The sequence below is a fragment of the Oncorhynchus mykiss genome, unplaced genomic scaffold (assembly GCF_013265735.2).
Source record: "Oncorhynchus mykiss isolate Arlee unplaced genomic scaffold, USDA_OmykA_1.1 un_scaffold_271, whole genome shotgun sequence".
In the NCBI taxonomy this organism is placed as follows: domain Eukaryota; kingdom Metazoa; phylum Chordata; class Actinopteri; order Salmoniformes; family Salmonidae; genus Oncorhynchus; species Oncorhynchus mykiss.
In genome coordinates this window covers 105,909-128,783 of record NW_023493725.1, presented here as the reverse complement: position 1 = coordinate 128,783, position 22,875 = coordinate 105,909, and the positions used below count along the sequence as shown (strand labels likewise).

General features: G+C 44.8%; 1 protein-coding gene across 6 annotated transcripts in view; it reads right to left on the bottom strand.

Moving 5' to 3' along the window:
- Positions 1–22,875, bottom strand: part of LOC110514870 (caskin-1) — a 142,042-nt gene that overhangs the window by 65,692 nt on the left and 53,475 nt on the right. For all 6 annotated transcript variants that reach the window (XM_036973587.1, XM_036973586.1, XM_036973589.1 and 3 more), the window contains exons 3-9: positions 15,377–15,474; positions 15,054–15,199; positions 10,768–10,863; positions 9,622–9,752; positions 8,013–8,121; positions 4,374–4,482; positions 3,940–4,034 (exon numbers count right to left, since the gene is read on the bottom strand). In XM_036973587.1, coding sequence (XP_036829482.1) covers positions 3,940–4,034; positions 4,374–4,482; positions 8,013–8,121; positions 9,622–9,752; positions 10,768–10,863; positions 15,054–15,199; positions 15,377–15,474 — 784 coding nt within the window. The remainder of the gene's footprint in view (positions 1–3,939; positions 4,035–4,373; positions 4,483–8,012; positions 8,122–9,621; positions 9,753–10,767; positions 10,864–15,053; positions 15,200–15,376; positions 15,475–22,875) is intronic.

The window sequence follows — 22,875 nt, the reverse complement described above, 5'->3', positions numbered from 1 at the left end:
CAGAGAACAGAAGAATAGAGTAGAAATAATAAACAGAGAACAGAAGAATAGAGTAGAATATAATAAACAGAGAACAGAAGAATAGAGTAGAATAGAGTAGAATATAATAAACAGAGAACAGAAGAATATAGTAGAATATAATAAACAGAGAACAGAAGAATAGAGTCCAATAGAGTAGAATATAATAAACAGAGAACAGAAGAATATAGTAGAATATAATAAACCGAGAACAGTAGAATAGAGTACAATAGAGTAGAATATAATAAACAGAGAACAGAAGAATAGAGTACAATAGAGTAGAATATAATAAACAGAGAACAGAAGAATAGAGTATAATAGAGTAGAATATAATAAATAGAGAACAGTAGAATATAGTAGAATATAATAAACAGAGAACAGAAGAATATAGTAGAATATAATAAACAGAGAACAGAAGAATAGAGTAGAATATAATAAACAGAGAACAGTAGAATATAGTAGAATATAATAAACAGAGAACAGAAGAATAGAGTACAATAGAGTAGAATATAATAAACAGAGAACAGAAGAATATAGTAGAATATAATAAACAGAGAACAGAACAATAGAGTACAATAGAGTAGAATATAATAAACAGAGAACAGAAGAATAGAGTAGAATATAATAAACAGAGAACAGTAGAATAGAGTAGAATATAATAAACAGAGAACAGAAGAATAGAGTAGAATAGAGTAGAATATAATAAACAGAGAACAGTAGAATATAGTAGAATAGAGTAGAATATAATAAACAGAGAACAGAAGAATAGAGTAGAATATAATAAACAGAGAACAGAAGAATAGAGTAGAATATAATAAACAGAGAACAGAAGAATAGAGTAGAATAGAGTAGAATATAATAAACAGAGAACAGAAGAATATAGTAGAATATAATAAACAGAGAACAGAACAATAGAGTACAATAGAGTAGAATATAATAAACAGAGAACAGAAGAATAGAGTAGAATATAATAAACAGAGAACAGTAGAATAGAGTACAATAGAGTAGAATATAATAAACAGAGAACAGAAGAATAGAGTAGAATAGAGTAGAATAGAGTAGAATATAATAAACAGAGAACAGAAGAATATAGTAGAATATAATAAACCGAGAACAGTAGAATAGAGTACAATAGAGTAGAATATAATAAACAGAGAACAGAAGAATAGAGTACAATAGAGTAGAATATAATAAACAGAGAACAGAAGAATAGAGTACAATAGAGTAGAATATAATAAACAGAGAACAGAAGAATATAGTATAATATAATAAACAGAGAACAGAAGAATATAGTAGAATATAATAAACAGAGAACAGAAGAATAGAGTAGAATATAATAAACAGAGAACAGTAGAACATAGTAGAATATAATAAACAGAGAACAGTAGAATATAGTACAATAGAGTAGAATATAATAAACAGAGAACAGTAGAACATAGTAGAATATAATAAACAGAGAACAGTAGAATATAGTAGAATATAATAAACAGAGAACAGAAGAATAGAGTACAATAGAGTAGAATATAATAAACAGAGAACAGAAGAATAGAGTACAATAGAGTAGAATATAATAAACAGAGAACAGAAGAATAGAGTACAATAGAGTAGAATATAATAAACAGAGAACAGAAGAATAGAGTACAATAGAGTAGAATATAATAAACAGAGAACAGAAGAATAGAGTAGAATATAATAAACAGAGAACAGAAGAATAGAGTAGAATAGAGTAGAAATAATAAACAGAGAACAGAAGAATAGAGTACAATAGAGTAGAATATAATAAACAGAGAACAGAAGAATAGAGTACAATAGAGTAGAATATAATAAACAGAGAACAGTAGAATACAGTAGAATATAATAAACAGAGAACAGAAGAATAGAGTAGAATAGAGTAGAATATAATAAACAGAGAACAGAAGAATAGAGTAGAATATAATAAACAGAGAACAGAAGAATAGAGTAGAATAGAGTAGAATATAATAAACAGAGAACAGAAGAATAGAGTAGAATAGAGTAGAATATAATAAACAGAGAACAGAAGAATAGAGTACAATAGAGTAGAATATAATAAACAGAGAACAGTACTTCTATCCTTCTCTACCTGTTCCTGTTATCTCCTGTACCTATCCTCTATCCTTCTCTACCTGTTCATGTTATCTCCTGTATCTATCCTCTATCATTCTCTGCCTGTTCCTGTTATCTCCTGTATCTATCCTCTATCCTTATCTACCTGTTCCTGTTATCTCCTGTATCTATCATTCTCTAACTGTTCCTGTTATCTCCTGTATCTATCCTTCTCTACCTGTTCCTGTTATCTCCTGTATCTATCCTATATCCTTCTCTACCTGTTCCTGTTATCTCCTGTATCTATCCTATATCCTTCTCTACCTGTTCCTGTTATCTCCTGTATCTATCCTTCTCTAACTGTTCCTGTTATCTCCTGTATCTATTCTCTATCCTTCTCTACCTGTTCCTGTTATCTCCTGTATCTATCCTCTATCCTTCTCTACCTGTTCCTGTTATTCTATCCTCTATCCTTCTCTACCTGTTCCTGTTATCTCCTGTATCTATCCTCTATCCTTCTCTACCTGTTCCAGTTATCTCCTGTATCTATCCTTCTCTACCTTTTCCTGTTATCTCCTGTATCTATCCTTCTCTACCTGTTCATGTTATCTCCTGTATCTATCCTCTATCCTTCTCTACCTGTTCCTGTTATCTCCTGTATCTATCCTCTATCCTTCTCTACCTGTTCCTGTTATCTCCTGTATCTATCCTCTATCCTTCTCTACCTGTTCCAGTTATCTCCTGTATCTATCCTTCTCTACCTTTTCCTGTTATCTCCTGTATCTATCCTTCTCTACCTGTTCCAGTTATCTCCTGTATCTATCCTTCTCTACCTTTTCCTGTTATCTCCTGTATCTATCCTTCTCTACCTGTTCATGTTATCTCCTGTATCTATCCTCTATCCTTCTCTACCTGTTCCTGTTATCTCCTGTATCTATCCTCTATCCTTCTCTACCTGTTCCTGTTATCTCCTGTATCTATCCTCTATCCTTCTCTACCTGTTCCAGTTATCTCCTGTATCTATCCTTCTCTACCTTTTCCTGTTATCTCCTGTATCTATCCTTCTCTACCTGTTCCAGTTATCTCCTGTATCTATCCTTCTCTACCTTTTCCTGTTATCTCCTGTATCTATCCTTCTCTACCTGTTCATGTTATCTCCTGTATCTATCCTCTATCCTTCTCTAACTGTTCCTGTTATCTCCTGTATCTATCCTTCTCTACCTGTTCCTGTTATCTCCTGTATCTATCCTTCTCTACCTGTTCATGTTATCTCCTGTACCTATCCTCTATCCTTCTCTACCTGTTCCTGTTATCTCCTGTATCTATCCTCTATCCATCTCTACCTGTTCCTGTTATCTCCTGCATCTATCCTCTATCCATCTCTACCTGTTCCTGTTATCTCCTGTATCTATCCTTCTCTACCTGTTCCTGTTATCTCCTGTATATATCCTCTATCCTTCTCTACCTGTTCCTGTTATCTCCTGTATCTATCCTCTATCCATCTCTACCTGTTCCTGTTATCTCCTGTATCTATCCTCTATCCATCTCTACCTGTTCCTGTTATCTCCTGTATCTATCCTTCTCTACCTGTTCCTGTTATCTCCTGTATCTATCCTCTATCCCTCTCTAACTGTTCCTGTTATCTCCTGTACACTCTGACTCAGTGAAAACACAGTCAGGAGATCAACAGGAAAAGATACAGGATCAACAAGAAGATACCCACAGTCCTGCGTGTGTGTGTGTGTGTGTTTGTGTGTAAATGCATTGTGTGTGTGTAAGTGCAGCGTGTGTGTGTGTGTGTGTGTGTGTGCGTGTGTGTGTGTGTGTGTGTGTGTGTGTGTGTGTGTGTGTGTGTACCGTGATGACGTCCCCAGCCTTGATGTTGAGGCTGGTCAGGTCGTAGTTGTTGCAGTAATCCTTCAAGGCCCTGACCTGGAGGGCTGCTGACGCATCTGAGAGAGACAAGACGGTTTAATACCACACATACAGACACACACACACACAGACACACACACAGACACACACACACACACACACACACACACACAATGCATTTACAGACACACATACACACACACACACACACACACGCTGCACTTACACACAGACACACACACAGACACACACTCCGGCACACACACACACACACACCCACACCCACACACCACACACACACACCACACACACCACACACACACACACACACACACACACACACACACACACACACACACACACACACACACACACCACACACACACACACCACACACACACCACACACACCTGTACCTCTGAGTAGCTGTTTGATCTCTCTGCTGGCCTGTGAAGCAGAGAACTGGTAAACTATATCCAGGGCAGTCTGGCTGTAGGTGTTCCTCACCGCTGCATTGATACCACTCTGTAGGGACAGGGATTAGGATTAGGGTTAGGGACAGGGATTAGGGTTAGGGTTAGGGACAGGGATTAGGGTTAGGGTTAGGGTAAAGATAAGGATTAGGGTTAGGGTTAGGGTAAAGATAAGTATTAGGTTTAGGGTTAGGGTAAAGATAAGGATTAGGTTTAGGGTTAGGGTAAAGATAAGGATTAGGTTTAGGATTAGGGTTAGGATTAGGGTAAAGATAAGGATTAGGTTTAGGATTAGGGTTAGGATTAGGGTAAAGATAAGGATTAGGTTTAGGATTAGGGTTAGGATTAGGGTAAAGATAAGGATTAGGTTTAGGATTAGGGTTAGGGTTAGGGTAAAGATAAGGATTAGGTTTAGGATTAGGGTTAGGATTAGGGTAAAGATAAGGATTAGGTTTAGGATTAGGGTTAGGGTTAGGGTAAAGATAAGGATTAGGATTAGGGACAGGGATTAGGGTAAAGATAAGGATTAGGGTTGGGATTAGGGTTAGGATTATAGTTAGGATTAGGGTTGGGATTAGGGTTAGGATTATAGTTAGGATTAGGGTTGGGATTAGGGTAAAGATAAGGATTAGGGTTGGGATTAGGGTTAGGATTATAGTTAGGATTAGGGTTAGGATTAGGGTTGGGATTAGGTTTAGGGTTAGGATTAGGATTAGGTTCTAATTCACTAGTGCCTCTACCCTGGTTCTAATTCACTAGAGCCTCTACCCTGGTTTTAAACCTGCACTAGTGCCACTACCCTGGTTCTAACCCTGCACTAGTGCCTCTACCCTGGTTCTAACCCTGCACTAGTGCCACTACCCTGGTTCTAACCCTGCAATAGTGCCTCTACCCTGGTTCTAACCCTGCACTAGGGCCTCTACCCTGGTTCTAACCCTGCACTAGGGCCTCTACCCTGGTTCTAATGCACTATAGCCTCTACCCTGGTTCTAATTCACTAGTGCCACTACCCTGGTTCTAACCCTGCACTAGTGCCTCTACCCTGGATCTAATTCACTAGTGCCTCTACCCTGGTTATAATTCACTAGTGACTCTACCCTGGCTCTAATGCACTAGAGCCTCTACCCTGGTTCTCACCCTGCACTAGTGCCTCTACCCTGGTTCTAATTCATTAGTGACTCTACCCTGGTTCTAATTCACTAGTGCCTCTACCCTGGTTCTAATTCACTAGAGCCTCTACCCTGGTTCTCACCCTGCACTAGTGCCTCTACCCTAGTTCTAATTCATTAGTGCCTCTACCCTGGTTCTAATTCACTAGAGCCTCTTCCCTGGTTCTAATTCACGAGTGCCTCTACCCTAGTTCTAATTCATTAGTGCCTCTACCCTGGTTCTAATTCACTAGTGCCTCTACCCTGGTTCGAATTCACTAGTGCCTCTACCCTGGTTCTAATTCACTAGAGCCTCTTCCCTGGTTCTAATTCACTAGTGCCTCTACCCTAGTTCTAATTCACTAGTGCCTCTACCCTGGTTCTAATTCACTAGTGCCTCTACCCTGGTTCTAATTCACTAGAGCCTCTACCCTGGTTCTCACCCTGCACTAGTGCCTCTACCCTGGTTCTAATTCACTAGAGCCTCTACCCTGGTTCTCACCCTGCACTAGTGCCTCTACCCTGGTTCTAATTCATTAGTGCCTCTACCCTGGTTCTAATTCACTAGAGCCTCTTCCCTGGTTCTAATTCACGAGTGCCTCTACCCTGGTTCTCACCCTGCACTAGTGCCTCTACCCTGGTTCTAATTCACTAGAGCCTCTACCCTGGTTCTCACCCTGCACTAGTGCCTCTACCCTGGTTCTAATTCATTAGTGCCTCTACCCTGGTTCTAATTCACTAGAGCCTCTTCCCTGGTTCTAATTCACGAGTGCCTCTACCCTAGTTCTAATTCACTAGTGCCTCTACCCTGGTTCTAATTCACTAGTGCCTCTACCCTGGTTCGAATTCACTAGTGCCTCTACCCTGGTTCTAATTCACTAGTGCCTCTACCCTGGATCTAACCCTGGACTAGTGCCTCTACCCTGGATCTAACCCTGCACTAGCGCCTCTACCCTGGATCTAACCCTGCACTAGGGCCTCTACCCTGGTTCTAATGCACTATAGCCTCTACCCTGGTTCTAATTCACTAGTGCCACTACCCTGGTTCTAACCCTGCACTAGTGCCTCTACCCTGGATCTAATTCACTAGTGCCTCTACCCTGGTTATAATTCACTAGTGACTCTACCCTGGCTCTAATGCACTAGAGCCTCTACCCTGGTTCTCACCCTGCACTAGTGCCTCTACCCTGGTTCTAATTCATTAGTGACTCTACCCTGGTTCTAATTCACTAGTGCCTCTACCCTGGTTCTAATTCACTAGAGCCTCTACCCTGGTTCTCACCCTGCACTAGTGCCTCTACCCTGGTTCTAATTCATTAGTGCCTCTACCCTGGTTCTAATTCACTAGAGCCTCTTCCCTGGTTCTAATTCACGAGTGACTCTACCCTGGTTCTAATTCACTAGTGCCTCTACCCTGGTTCTAATTCACTAGAGCCTCTACCCTGGTTCTCACCCTGCACTAGTGCCTCTACCCTGGTTCTAATTCATTAGTGCCTCTACCCTGGTTCTAATTCACTAGTGCCTCTACCCTGGTTCTAATTCACTAGTGCCTCTACCCTGGTTCTAATTCACTAGTGCCTCTACCCTGGATCTAACCCTGGACTAGCGCCTCTACCCTGGATCTAACCCTGCACTAGCGCCTCTACCCTGGTTCTAACCCTGCACTAGCGCCTCTACCCTGGTTCTAACCCTGCACTAGCGCCACATTTACACAAAAAAGGCAGAAGTGAGGCTGAACCTGTTGAGGTGTTTAAAAGAGGAATTCAAATCAGGTTAGTTAGTGTTGGACTGATGCTAAGGGAACGATCAAGGCCAGATCAGGTTAGTTAGTGTTGGACTGATGCTAAGGGAACGATCAAGGCCAAATCAGGTTAGTTAGTACTGGACTGATGCTAAGGGAACGATCAAGGCCAAATCAGGTTAGTTAGTACTGGACTGATGCTAAGGGAACGATCAAGGCCAATCAGGTTAGTTAATGTTGGACTGATGCTAAGGGAATGATCAAGGCCAAATCAGGTTAGATAGTGTTGGACTGATGCTAAGGGAACGATCAAGGCCAAATCAGGTTAGTTAGTGTTGGACTGATGCTAAGGGAACGATCAAGGCCAAATCAGGTTAGTTAGTACTGGACTGATGCTAAGGGAACGATCAAGGCCAAATCAGGTTAGTTAGTGTTGGACTGATGCTAAGGGAACGATCAAGGCCAAATCAGGTTAGTTAGTGTTGGACTGATGCTAAGGGAACGATCAAGGCCAAATCAGGTTAGTTAGTGTTGGACTGATGCTAAGGGAACGATCAAGGCCAAATCAGGTTAGTTAGTACTGGACTGATGCTAAGGGAACAACCAGTCTTCCCACAGAGCTCTGCCTCATGCAGGGGTCAGGGGTTAGAGGTCAGGGGTTAATGATTAAAGGTTAGTTGTAGTTCCTCTTACATCCAGCAGGAGGCGAACCGCCTCAGTCTTCCCACAGAGAGCTGCCTCATGCAGAGCCGTGCCAGCCTTGGTCTGTCTGTTGATGTCTATTCCAGACTGGATCAACAGCCTGGGGACCACACAACACACACACACACACACACACACAACAAACACAACACAACACAACATACACACACAAACACAACACACAACATACACACACAAACACAACACAACACAACATACACACACACACAGATATTTTTTAAATAATTGTTTTATATATTTATTTGTCCCAAATATGTTCATCTGGACAGTTTTTGTCGATCGCTTGAGCACATTTGTCCCAATAAATACTAACTCCAACTGTCAATATACCCTAACATGGTTAACCATTTGTCCCAATAAATACTAACTAGAACTATCAATATACCCTAACATGGTTAACCATCTGGCCCAATAAATACTAACTAGAACTATCAATATACCCTAACATGGTTAACCATCTGGCCCAATAAATACTAACTAGAACTATCTGTATACCCTAACATGGTTAACCATCTGGCCCAATAAATACTAACTAGAACTATCAATATACCCTAACATGGTTAACCATCTGGCCCAATAAATACTAACTAGAACTATCTGTATACCCTAACATGGTTAACCATCTGGCCCAATAAATACTAACTAGAACTATCAATATACCCTAACATGGTTAACCATCTGGCCCAATAAATACTAACTAGAACTATCAATATACCCTAACATGGTTAACCATCTGGCCCAATAAATACTAACTAGAACTATCAATATACCCTAACATGGTTAACCATCTGGCCCAATAAATACTAACTAGAACTATCAATATACCCTAACATGGTTAACCATCTGGCCCAATAAATACTAACTAGAACTATCAATATACCCTAACATGGTTAACCATCTGGCCCAATAAATACTAACTAGAACTATCAATATACCCTAACATGGTTATCCATCTGGCCCAATAAATACCAACTAGAACTATCAATATACCCTAACATGGTTAACCATCTGGCCCAATAAATACTAACTAGAACTATCAATATACCCTAACATGGTTAACTGGGTCATTTGTTGAAATTATAATTATAGTATGACCATATAAGGCTGGGTCATTAGTTGATAGTATGACCATATAAGGCTGGGTCATTAGTTGATAGTATGACCATATAAGGCTGGGTCATTAGTTGATAGTATGACCATATAAGGCTGGGTCATTTGTTTTATAGTATAATTATAGTATGACCATATAAGGCTGGGTCATTAGTTGATAGTATGACCATATAAGGCTGGGTCATTTGTTTTATAGTATAATTGTAGTATGACCATATAAGGCTGGGTCATATGTTGATATTATAATTATATTATGACCATATAAGGCTGGGTCATTTGTTGATATTATAATTATATTATGACAATATAAGGCTGGGTAATTTGTTTTATAGTATAATTATAGTCTGACCAAATAAGGCTGGGTCATTTGTCGATGTGACCGATATAGAGAGAGAAAGGGAGAGAGAGGGGAAGGAAGGAAGGAAAGAAGGAGAGAGTGTGTGTGTGTGTGTGTGTGTGTGTGTGTTACCTGATGATGTCTATGTGTCCGTTCTTGGCCGCCAGGTGAAGAGGAGAGGTCCCATTGGGGTCAGTAGAATCTCCTGGTTTCAGTTCCAGCAGGGCCACACACATGTTACTGTTGAGAAGGAGCTGAACCACCTACACACACACACACACACACACACACACACACACACACACACACACACGTTACTGTTGAGAAGGAGCTGAACCACCTACACACACACACACACACACACACACACACACACACACACACACACACACACACACACACACACACACACGTCACTGTTGAGAAGGAGCTGAACCACCTACACACACACACACACACACATTTACTGCTGGAGCAAAATCCCACACCCACACTGGCCGTCACAAGGATTTTCTGGCAGTGTGCTAGTTGCATATTGATCATGGACAGGGATGGAAATGAACCAAGACTGTTAGCTCAAGGCTAGTAATTTTAACCAAGCCCGTTAGCCCAAGGCTAGTAGTTTTAACCAAGCCCGTTAGCACAAGGCTAGTAGTTTTAACCAAGCCCGTTAGCCCAAGGCTAGTAGTTTTAACCAAGCCCGTTAGCCCAAGGCTAGTAGTTTTAACCAAGCCCGTTAGCCCAAGGCTAGTAGTTTTAACCAAGCCCGTTAGCCTAAGGCTAGTAGTTTTAACCAAGCCCGTTAGCCCAAGGCTAGAATGTTTAACCAAGCCTGTTAGCTCTAGGCTAGTAGTTTTAACCAAGCCTGTTAGCTCAAGGCTAGTAGTTTTAACCAAGCCCTTTAGCCCAAGGCTAGTAATTTTAACCAAGCCTGTTAGCTCAAGGCTAGTAGTTTTAACCAAGCCTGTTAGCCCAAGGCTAGTAGTTTTAACCAAGCCTGTTAGCTCAAGGCTAGTAGTTTTAACCAAGCCCGTTAGGTCAAGGCTAGTAGTTTTCAGTCTGGGCTAGTAAAACATCTGCCAAACAAGCCCAGAGTTTTGTTTGTCATTAAAACATTTTAAAAGAAAACATCACCACAGCACACTTGGTTAGAACAACGTCACCCGGGATAGTAAAATGGAGGTCTTCTAACCCGGATGGCCAGTGGCCAAAGTCCTTACAACACCAACAAAACTGCAAAGTAAATAGGTAATGAAGTTAGTAGAGTTAGTTACTCACCCCGACCCTGCCGAACTCACAGGCCAGATCGAGAGGAGTCTTTCCTGCATTGTCCACTATACACGGATTAGACTGGTGCTGAAGCAACATCTCAGACTGGGGGAACAACAACAACAACACACGGATTAGACTGGTGTTGGAGCAACATCTCAGACTGGGGGAAGAACAACAACAACAACAACAACACACGGATTAGACTGGTGTTGGAGCAACATCTCAGACTGGGGGAACAACAACAACAACAACAACACACGGATTAGACTGGTGTTGGAGCAACATCTCAGACTGGGGGAACAACAACAACAACAACAACACACGGATTAGACTGGTGTTGGAGCAACATCTCAGACTGGGGGAACAACAACAACAACAACACACGGATTAGACTGGTGTTGGAGCAACATCTCAGACTGGGGGAACAACAACAACACACGGATTAGACTGGTGTTGGAGCAACATCTCAGACTGGGGACAACAACAACAACAACACACGGATTAGACTGGTGCTGAAGCAGCATCTCAGACTGGGGGAACAACAACAACAACAACAACACACGGATTAGACTGGTGCTGGAGCAACATCTCAGACTGGGGGAACAACAACAACAACACACGGATTAGACTGGTGTTGGAGCAACATCTCAGACTGGGGGAACAACAACAACAACAACAACAACACAAGGATTAGACTGGTGTTGGAGCAACATCTCAGACTGGGGGAACAACAACAACAACAACACACGGATTAGACTGGTGTTGGAGCAACATCTCAGACTGGGGGAACAACAACAACAACAACACACGGATTTGACTGGTGTTGGAGCAACATCTCAGACTGGGGGAACAACAACAACAACAACAACAACAACACACGGATTAGACTGGTGTTGGAGCAACATCTCAGACTGGGGGAACAACAACAACAACAACAACACACGGATTAGACTGGTGTTGGAGCAACATCTCAGACTGGGGGAACAACAACAACAACAACACACGGATTAGACTGGTGTTGGAGCAACATCTCAGACTGGGGAACAACAACAACAACAACAACAACAACAACAACACACGGATTAGACTGGTGCTGAAGCAACATCTCAGACTTGGGGAACAACAACAACAACAACAACACACAGATTAGACTGGTGTTGGAGCAACATCTCAGACTGGGGAACAACAACAACAACAACAACAACAACAACAACAACAACACACGGATTAGACTGGTGTTGGAGCAACATCTCAGACTGGGGGAACAACAACAACAACAACACACGGATTAGACTGGTGTTGGAGCAACATCTCAGACTGGGGGAACAACAACAACAACAACACACGGATTAGACTGGTGTTGGAGCAACATCTCAGACTGGGGGAACAACAACAACAACAACAACAACAACACACGGATTAGACTGGTGTTGGAGCAACATCTCAGACTGGGGGAACAACAACAACAACAACACACGGATTTGACTGGTGTTGGAGCAACATCTCAGACTGGGGGAACAACAACAACAACAACAACACACGGATTAGACTGGTGTTGGAGCAACATCTCAGACTGGGGGAACAACAACAACAACAACAACACACGGATTAGACTGGTGTTGGAGCAACATCTCAGACTGGGGGAACAACAACAACAACAACACACGGATTAGACTGGTGTTGGAGCAACATCTCAGACTGGGGAACAACAACAACAACAACAACAACAACAACACACGGATTAGACTGGTGTTGGAGCAACATCTCAGACTGGGGGAACAACAACAACAACACACAGATTAGACTGGTGTTGGAGCAACATCTCAGACTGGGGGAACAACAACAACAACACACGGATTAGACTGGTGCTGGAGCAACATCTCAGACTGGGGGAACAACAACAACAACAACAACAACACACGGATTAGACTGGTGTTGGAGCAACATCTCAGACTGGGGGAACAACAACAACAACAACAACAACAACACACGGATTAGACTGGTGTTGGAGCAACATCTCAGACTGGGGGAACAACAATAACAACAACAACAAGACTTTGTCACATGGAGATTAGTCTTCAGCTTAACCTTTATTTAACTAGGCAAGTTGGTTAAGAACCAATTATTATTTACAATGACGACCTACTAGGGAACAGTGGATTAACTGCCTTGTTCAGGGGCAGAACGACGGTCTACCGGGGAACAGGGGGTTAACTGCCTTGTTCAGGGGCAGAACGACGGCCTACCGGGGAACAGGGGGTTAACTGCCTTGTTCAGGGGCAGAACGACGGTCTACCGGGGAACAGGGGGTTAACTGCCTTGTTCAGGGGCAGAACGACAGCCTACCGGGGAACAGGGGGTTAACTGCCTTGTTCAGGGGCAGGACAACAGCCTACCGGGGAACAGGGGGTTAACTGCCTTGTTCAGGGGCAGGACGGCAGCCTACCGGGGAACAGGGGGTTAAATGCCTTGTTCAGGGGCAGAACGACGGCCTACCGGGGAACAGTGGTTTAACTGCCTAGTTCAGGGGCAGAACGACGGCCTACCGGGGAACAGGGGGTTAACTGCCTTGTTCAGGGGCAGAACGACGACCTACCGGGGAACAGTGGGTTAACTGCCTTGTTCAGGGGCAGAACGACGACCTACCGGGGAACAGTGGGTTAACTGCCTTGTTCAGGGGCAGAACGACGACCTACCGGGGAACAGTGGGTTAACTGCCTTGTTCAGGGGCAGAATGACGACCTACCCGGGAACAGGGGGTTAACTGCCTTGTTCAGGGGCAGAATGACGACCTACCGGGGAACAGTGGGTTAACTGCCTTGTTCAGGGGCAGAACGACGGCCTACCGGGGAACAGGGGGTTAACTGCCTTGTTCAGGGGCAGAACGACGACCTACCGGGGAACAGGGGGTTAACTGCCTTGTTCAGGGGCAGAACGACGGCCTACCGGGGAACAGTGGTTTAACTGCCTTGTTCAGGGGCAGAATGACGGCCTACCGGGGAACAGGGGGTTAACTGCCTTGTTCAGGGGCAGAACGACGACCTACCGGGGAACAGTGGGTTAACTGCCTTGTTCAGGGGCAGGACGACAGCCTACCGGGGAACAGTGGGTTAACTGCCTTGTTCAGGGGCAGAACAACGTATTTTTTTGTACCCTGTCAGCTCTAGGGATTTGATCCTGCAACCTTTCGGGTTGCTGGCCTAACGCCCTAACCACTAGGCTACCTGTCCCCCCCCTCTAACCACTAGGCTACCTGCCCCCCCCCCTCTAACCACTAGGCTACCTGACCCCCCCCCCCCCCCTCTAACCACTAGGCTACCTGCCCCCCCCCCCCCCCCTCTAACCACTAGGCTACCTGCCCCCCCCCCCCCCTCTAACCACTAGGCTACCTGCCCCCCCCCCTCTAACCACTAGGCTACCTGCATCCCCCCTCTAACCACTAGGCTACCTGCCCTACCTTTAACCACTAGGCTACCTGCCCGCCCTCTAACCACTAGGCTACCTGCCCCCCCCCTCCCCCCTCCTTTAACCACTAGGCTACCTGCCTCCCCCCTCTAACCACTAGGCTACCTGCATCCCCCCTCTAACCACTAGGCTACCTGCCCGCCCTCTAACCACTAGGCTACCTGCCCCCCCCCCCCTAACCACTAGGCTACCTGCCCCCCCCCCCCCCCCCTCCTTTATCCACTAGGCTACCTGCCTCCCCCCCCCTCCTTTAACCACTAGGCTACCTGCCTCCCCCCCCCCCCCTCCTTTAACCACTAGGCTACCTGCCCCCCCCCCCCCTCCTTTAACCACTAGGCTACCTGCCTCCCCCCTCTAACCACTAGGCTACCTGCATCCCCCCTCTAACCACTAGGCTACCTGCCCGCCCTCTAACCACTAGGCTACCTGCCCCCCCCTCCCCCCTCCTTTAACCACTAGGCTACCTGCCTCCCCCCCCTAACCACTAGGCTACCTGCCCCCCCCTCCCCCCTCCTTTAACCACTAGGCTACCTGCCTCCCCCCCATAACCACTAGGCTACCTGCCTCCCCCCCCTAACCACTAGGCTACCTGCAACCCCCCTCTAACCACTAGGCTACCTGCCCCCCCCCCCCTCTAACCACTAGGCTACCTGCCGCCCCGACCCCTCTAAGATACATACCCACGCAGGTTGGAAGACACAGCACAGCGCCCAGGGAGCAGGTTAAGGTGTTAAGTGCCTTGCTCCAGGGCACAACGGCAGGAGATGACATCGATAGCAGAAACTCTTCCGTTAGCCGTTAGCTAAACAACAGCTAATGTGACTCACCACGTCGTAGTGTCCGTGCTGCGCCGACAGGTGCAGAGGGATCTGTCCCTCGTCTGATTGGCCGTTGACCGACGAACCAGACTTCAGCAGCATCTTCATAGGCTCCGCCTTCCCCTGCCAAGCCGCGTAGTGCAGTGGGCGCATCCCTACGGCAACCACGGAGGAACAGACAGAATCAGACTACGGCCGGCAGTGTGTGTATATGTGTGTGTGTCTGTGTGTATATGTGTGTGTGTGTGCGTGTGTATGCGTATGTGTGTGTGTGTGTGTGTGCGTGTGTATGCGTATGTGTGTGTGTGTGTGTGTTGTGTGTTGTGTCTCACCCTTCTGGTCCCTGATGTCCACGGTGGCCTGCGATTCCAGCAGCAGAGAGATGAGCTCCAGGTTCCCACTGAGAGCAGCATGGTGCAGTGGAGCAAACCTACACACACACACACACACACACACACACACACACACAGACACACACACACACACACACACACATACACACACACACACACACACACACACACACACACACACACACACACACACACACACACACACACACACACACACACACACACATACACACACACACACACACACACACACACACACACACACACACACACACACACACACACACACACACACACACAGTATTTAAGTTATTTAGGGCAAACGTTCTAAAATGTTTTGGGTCCGGGGACCTTTTGTGATTCCTCAAGGACATCCCTCATAATCAGAACTCAAGAGATAAAACATAGGACACAAGGAGATCTACTATGACCAATCAAACCAAGGAGTTCTACTACGACTTCATGACCAATCAAACCAATGATTCTACTATGAATTCATGACCAATCAAACCAAGGAGATCTACTATGACTTCATGACCAATCAAACCAAGGAGATCTATTATGACTTCATGACCAATCAAACCAAGGAGATCTACTATGACTTCATGACCAATCAAACCAATAATTATACTATGACTTCATGACCAATCAAACCAAGGAGATCTACTATGACTTCATGACCAATCAAACCAAGGAGTTCTACTATGACTTCATGACCAATCAAACCAATAATTCTACTATGACTTTATGACCAACCAAACCAAGGAGTTCTACTATGACTTCATGACCAATCAAACCAAGGATTCTACTATGACTTCATGACCAATCAAACCAAGGAGATCTACTATGACTTCATGACCAATCAAACCAAGGAGATCTATTATGACTTCATCACCAATCAAACCAAGGAGATCTACTATGACTTCATGACCAATCAAACCAATAATTCTACTATGACTTCATGACCAATCAAACCAAGGAGTTCTACTATGACTTCATGACCAATCAAACCAATAATTCTACTATGACTTTATGACCAATCAAACCAAGGAGTTCTACTATGACTTCATGACCAATCAAACCAAGGATTCTACTATGACTTCATGACCAATCGAACCAAGGAGATCTACTATGACTTCATGACCAATCAAACCAAGGAGATCTATTATGACTTCATCACCAATCAAACCAAGGAGATCTACTATGACTTCATGACCAATCAAACCAATAATTCTACTATGACTTCATGACCAATCAAACCAAGGAGTTCTACTATGACTTCATGACCAATCAAACCACGGATTCTACAATGACTTCATGACCAATCAAACCAAGGATTCTACTATGACTTCATGACCAATCAAACCACGGATTCTACAATGACTTCATGACCAATCAAACCAAGGATTCTACTATGACTTCATGACCAATCAAACCAAAGAGTTCCACTATGACTTCAATACCAATCAAACCAAGGAGTTCTACTATGACTTCATGACCAATCAAACCAAGGAGTTCTACTATGACTTCATGACCAATCAAACCAATAATTATACTATAACTTCATGACCAATCAAATCAAGGAGACCTACTATGACTTCATGACCAATCAAACCACGGAGATCTACTATGACTTCATGACCAATCAAACCAAGGAGATCTACTATGACTTCATGACCAATCAAACCAAGGATTCTACAATGACTTCATGACCAATCAAACCAAGGATTCTACTATGACTTCATGACCAATCAAACCAAGGAGATCTACTATGACTTCATGACCAATCAAACCAAGGAGATCTACTATGAATTCATGACCAATCAAACCAAGGATTCTACTATGACTTCATGACCAGTCAAACCAAGGAGATCTACTATGACTTCATGACCAATCAAACCAAGGATTCTCCTATGACTGGAAAAAAAACTATTATTGGGCCCTGTGAAGGAACATTTTAAGGCCCACCTCTCTCTTGGCATCGGGGATATTGTTGTTTTTATTGCGTGTGTGAGAAGCCCTGATTTAGGGCACAGTGGGAGGTATGGTAACTCCATAATGGACAAGAAGAGTCAACATGGATTAAAAGACCAGCTGATGTCATAATGGACTGGATTACAACTATAATCACTCAACCTTATACACAGACACACACTGGGCTTCTATTGAGGGTTATCTAGCCAGCCCACCACATCTGTTTCCTGGTGTGTAGACTAACTCATATCTACTACTGTCAGCTGGATGGAGAAGGATAAGAGAGAGATTTATTTAACTAGGCAAGTCAGTTAAGACCAAGATCTTACTTACAATGACAGCCTAGGAACAGTGGGTTAACTGCCCTGTTCAGGGGCAGAACGACATATTTTTACATTGTCAGCTCAGGGATTCGATCTAGCAAGCTTTCGGGTACTGGCCCAATGCTCTAACCACTAGGCTACCTGCCTAGTGGTTAGAGAGAAGAGAGAGATGGAGAAGGAGAGAAGAGAGGGATGAGAAGGAGAGGAGAGAGATGGAGAGAGGGATGGAGAAGGAGAGGAGAGAGGGATGGATGGAGAGGGCAGAAGGATGGAGAGAGGGATGGAGAGAGGGATGTAGGGAAGGATGAGAGAGAGATGGAGAGAGGGATGGAGGGAGAGAGGGATGATGGAGAGAGAGTAATGAGAGAGAGGGATGATGGAGAGAGGGATGATGGAGAGAGAGGGATGAGAGAGAGGGATGGAGGGAGAGAGGGATGATGGAGAGAGGGATGATGGAGAGAGGGATGATGGAGAGGGATGGAGAGAGAGGGATGGAGAGAGAGGGATGATGGAGAGAGGGATGGAGGGAGAGAGGGATGATGGAGAGAGGGATGGAGAGAGAGGGATGGAGAGAGGGATGGAGAGAGAGGGATGATAGAGAGAGGGATGGAGGGAGAGAGGGATGATGGAGAGAGGGATGGAGAGAGGGATGATGGAGAGAGGGATGAAGGAGAGAGAGGGATGAGAGAGAGGGATGGAGGGAGAGAGGGATGATGGAGAGAGGGATTGAGGGAGAGAGGGATGATGGAGAGAGGGGATGAGAGAGAGGGATGGAGGGAGAGAGGGATGATGGAGAGAGGCGATGAGAGAGAGGGATGGAGGGAGAGAGGGATGATGGAGAGAGGGATGGAGAGAGAGGGATGGAGAGAGAGGGATGAGAGAGAGGGGTGAGAGAGAGGGATGGAGGGAGAGAGGGATGGAGAGAGAGGGATGATGGAGAGAGGGATGGAGGGAGAGAGGGATGATGGAGAGAGGGATGGAGAGAGAGAGGGATGATGGAGAGAGGGATGGAGAGAGGGATGATGGAGAGAGAGGGATGATGGAGAGAGGGATGGAGAGAGAGGACAAGAGAGAAACTTTGTAAACAATGTACTTCATGTGGGATTACAGTATACAGTAGTGGTGTGTTTGATGCCTGATTGTGTGTGTGTGTGGGGGGGGGGGGGGGCATAGACCGTGTGTGAGTGTCAGTGTGAGGGATAGAGGCAGTGTGTGTCTGTCAGTGTGAGGGATAGAGGCAGTGTGTGAGTCTCAGTGTGAGGGATAGAGGCAGTGTGTGAGTGGCAGTGTGAGGGATAGAGGCAGTGTGTGAGTGTCAGTGTGAGGGCCAGAGGCAGTGTGTGAGTGTCAGTGTGAGGGCCAGAGGCAGTGTGTGAGGGCTAGAGGCAGTGTGTGAGTGTCAGTGTGAGGGATAGAGGCAGTGTGTGAGTGTCAGTGTGAGGGATAGAGGCAGTGTGTGTCTGTCAGTGTGAGGGATAGAGGCAGTGTGTGAGTGTCAGTGTGAGGGATAGAGGCAGTGTGTGAGTGTCAGTGTGAGGGATAGAGGCAGTGTGTGAGTGTCAGTGTGAGGGCCAGAGGCAGTGTGTGAGTGTCAGTGTGAGGGATAGAGGCAGTGTGTGAGTGGCAGTGTGAGGGATAGAGGCAGTGTGTGAGTGTCAGTGTGAGGGCCAGAGGCAGTGTGTGAGTGTCAGTGTGAGGGCCAGAGGTAGTGTGTGAGTGTCAATGTGAGGGCCAGAGGCAGTGTGTGTGTCAGTGTGAGGGATAGAGGCAGTGTGTGTGTGAGTGTGAGGGATAGAGGCAGTGTGTGAGTGTCAGTGTGAAGGATAGAGGCAGTGTGTGAGGGATAGAGGCAGTGTGTGAGGGATAGAGGCAGTGTGTGAGTGGCAGTGTGAGGGATAGAGGCAGTGTGTGAGGGATAGAGTCAGTGTGAAGGATAGAGTCAGTGTGAAGGATAGAGGCAGTGTGTGAGGGATAGAGGCAGTGTGTGAGTGTCAGTGTGAGGGATAGAGGCAGTGTGAGGGATAGAGTTAGTGTGAGGGATAGAGGCAGTGTGTGAGGGATAGAGGCAGTGTGTGAGTGTCAGTGTGAGGGATAGAGTCAGTGTGTGGGATAGAGTCAGTGTGAGGGATAGAGTCAGTGTGTGGGATAGAGTCAGTGTGTGGGATAGAGTCAGTGTGTGGGATAGAGTCAGTGTGAGAGATAGAGGCAGTGTGAGGGATAGAGTCAGTGTGAGGGATAGAGTCAGTGTGAGGGATAGAGTCAGTGTGAGGGATAGAGTCAGTGTGAGGGATAGAGTCAGTGTGAGGGATAGAGGCAGTGTGAGGGATAGAGTCAGTGTGAGGGATAGAGGCAGTGTGAGGGATAGAGTCAGTGTGAGGGATAGAGTCAGTGTGAGGGATAGAGTCAGTGTGAGGGATAGACTGACCATGTGAATCAAGTCAAATGTTAATAGTCACATGCGCCGAATACAAACCTTACGCTGAAATAATTACTTACAAGCCCTTAACCAACAATACAGTTTTCAGAAAATATTTACTAAATAAACAATATATATTTTTAAAAAGTAACACAATAAAATATCAATAACGAGGCAATATACAGGGGGTACCGGTACCGAGTCAGTGGACCTGGAAATTCTACAGCCCCATCAGTTGCAGAGGGAGGTGTTTAGTCCCAGGGTCATTAGCTTAGTGATGAGCTTTGAAGGCAACTATGGTGTTGAACGCTGAGCTGTAGTCAATGAACAGCATTCTCACATAGGTGTTCCTTTTGTCCAGGTGGGAAAGGGCAGTGTGGAGTGCAATAGAGATTGCATCATCTGTGGATCTGTTGGGGCGGTATGCAAATTGGAGTGGGTCTAGGGTTTCTGGGATAATGGTGTTGATGTGAGCCATGACCAGCCTTTCAAAGCACTTCATGGCTACAGATGTGAGTGCTATCGGTCGGTAGTCATTTAGGCAGGTTACCTTAGTGTTCTTGGGTGCAGGGACGATGGTGGTCTGCTTGAAACATGTTGGTATTACAGACTCGGTCAGGGAGAGGTTGAAAATATCAGTGAAGACACGTGCCAGTTGGTCCGCTCTGAGTACACGTCCTGAGAATCCGTCTGGCCCTGGGGCCTTCTGAATGTTGACCTGTTTGAAGGTCTTGCTCACATCGGCTAAGGAGAGCGTGATCACACAGTCGTCCGGAACAGCTGGTGCTCTCATGCATGATTCAGTGTTGCTTGCATAAAAATAGCATAAAAATAAATTTAGCCCGTCTGGTAGGCCCTCGTCACCGGGCAGCTCGCGTCTGGGTTTCCCTTTGTAGTCCCCCTGCCACATCCGACGAGCGTCAGAGCCAGAATACAGGTGAAAGCTATGATCCCTTATTGATGCCACTTGTTAAATCCACTTCAAATCAGTGTAGAGGAAGGGGAGGAGACAGGTTAAGGAACGGTGCTCCTAACGTTTTCCTTCAATTTGCAGACCCTCATGCCAAATGAAAATATATTTTTAAATCAACAAAGCGTAAGAATACTTTGTTTTGGATTGTTTGTCAATGAGGGTGTGCAGGGTGAATACGTGGTCTGTCGTACGGTAATTTGGTAAAAAGCCAAATTGACATTTGCTCAGTACATTGTTTTCACTGAGGAAATGTCTGCTGTTAATGATAATGGAGAGGATCTTGCCAAGGTTGCTGTTGACGCATATTCCACGGTAGTTATTGGGGTCAAAATTGTCTCCACTTTTGTGGATTGGGGTGATCAGTCTTTTATTCCAAATAATGGGGAAGATGCCAGAACCAAGGATGAAGTTAAAGAGTTTTAGTATAGCCATTTGGAATTTGTGGTCTGTATATACAGTACCAGTCAAAGGTTTGGACACACCTACTCATTCCAGGGTTTTTCTTTATTTTAACAATTTTCTACATTGTAGAATAATAGTGAAGACATCAACACTATGAAATAACACATATGGAATCATGTAGTAACCAAAAAAGTGTTTAACAAATCAGAATTTATTTTATGTTTGAGATTAGCCACCCTTTGCCTTGATGACAGCTTTGCACACTCTTGGCATTTTCTCAACCAGCTTCACCTGGAATGCTCTACCAGACAGTCTTGAAGGAGTTCCCACATCTCTCAACTAGCGGAATGTTTGGTTACTATATGATTCCATATGTGTTGTTTCATAGTGTTGATGTCTTCACTGTTATTCTACAATGTAGAAAATAGTACAAATAAAGAAAAACCCTTGAATGAGTAGGCGTGTCCAAACCTTTAGACTGGTACTGTATACCAGGCGGTGTCAGAGGAAAGCCCAAAACATTTCACAAGTCATAAACTGTTCTCTCTGCTACGGCAAGCGGTACCGGAGCATCAAGACCAGGTCCAAAAGGCTCCTTAACAGCTTCTACCTCCAAGCCATACAACTGCTGAACAGCTTCTACCTCCAAGCCATAAAACTGCTGAACAGCTTCTACCTCCAAGCCATAAAACTGCTGAACAGCTTCTACCTCCAAGCCATAAAACTGATGAACAGCTTCTACCTCCAAGCCATAAAACTGATGAACAGCTTCTACCTCCAAGCCATACAACTGCTGAACAACTTCTACCTCCAAGCCATAAAACTGATGAACAGCTTCTACCTCCAAGCCATAAAACTGCTGAACAGCTTCTACCTCCAAGCCATAAAACTGCTTAACAGCTTCTACCTTTAGACTGGTACTGTACACCAGGCGGTGTCAGAGGAAAGCCCTAAACATTTCACAAGTCATAAACTGTTCTCTCTGCTACAGCACGGCAAGCGGTACCGGAGCATCAAGACAAGGTCCAAAAGGCTCCTCAACAGCTTCTACCTCCAAGCCATAAAACTGATGAACAGCTTCTACCTCCAAGCCATACAACTGATGAACAGCTTCTACCTCCAAGCCATAAAACTGATGAACAGCTTCTACCTCCAAGCCATACAACTGATGAACAGCTTCTACCTCCAAGCCATAAAACTGATGAACAGCTTCTACCTCCAAGCCATACAACTGATGAACAGCTTCTACCTCCAAGCCATAAAACTGCTGAACAGCTTCTACCTCCAAGCCATACAACTGATGAACAGCTTCTACCTCCAAGCCATAAAACTGATGAACAGCTTCTACCTCCAAGCCATACAACTGATGAACAGCTTCTACCTCCAAGCC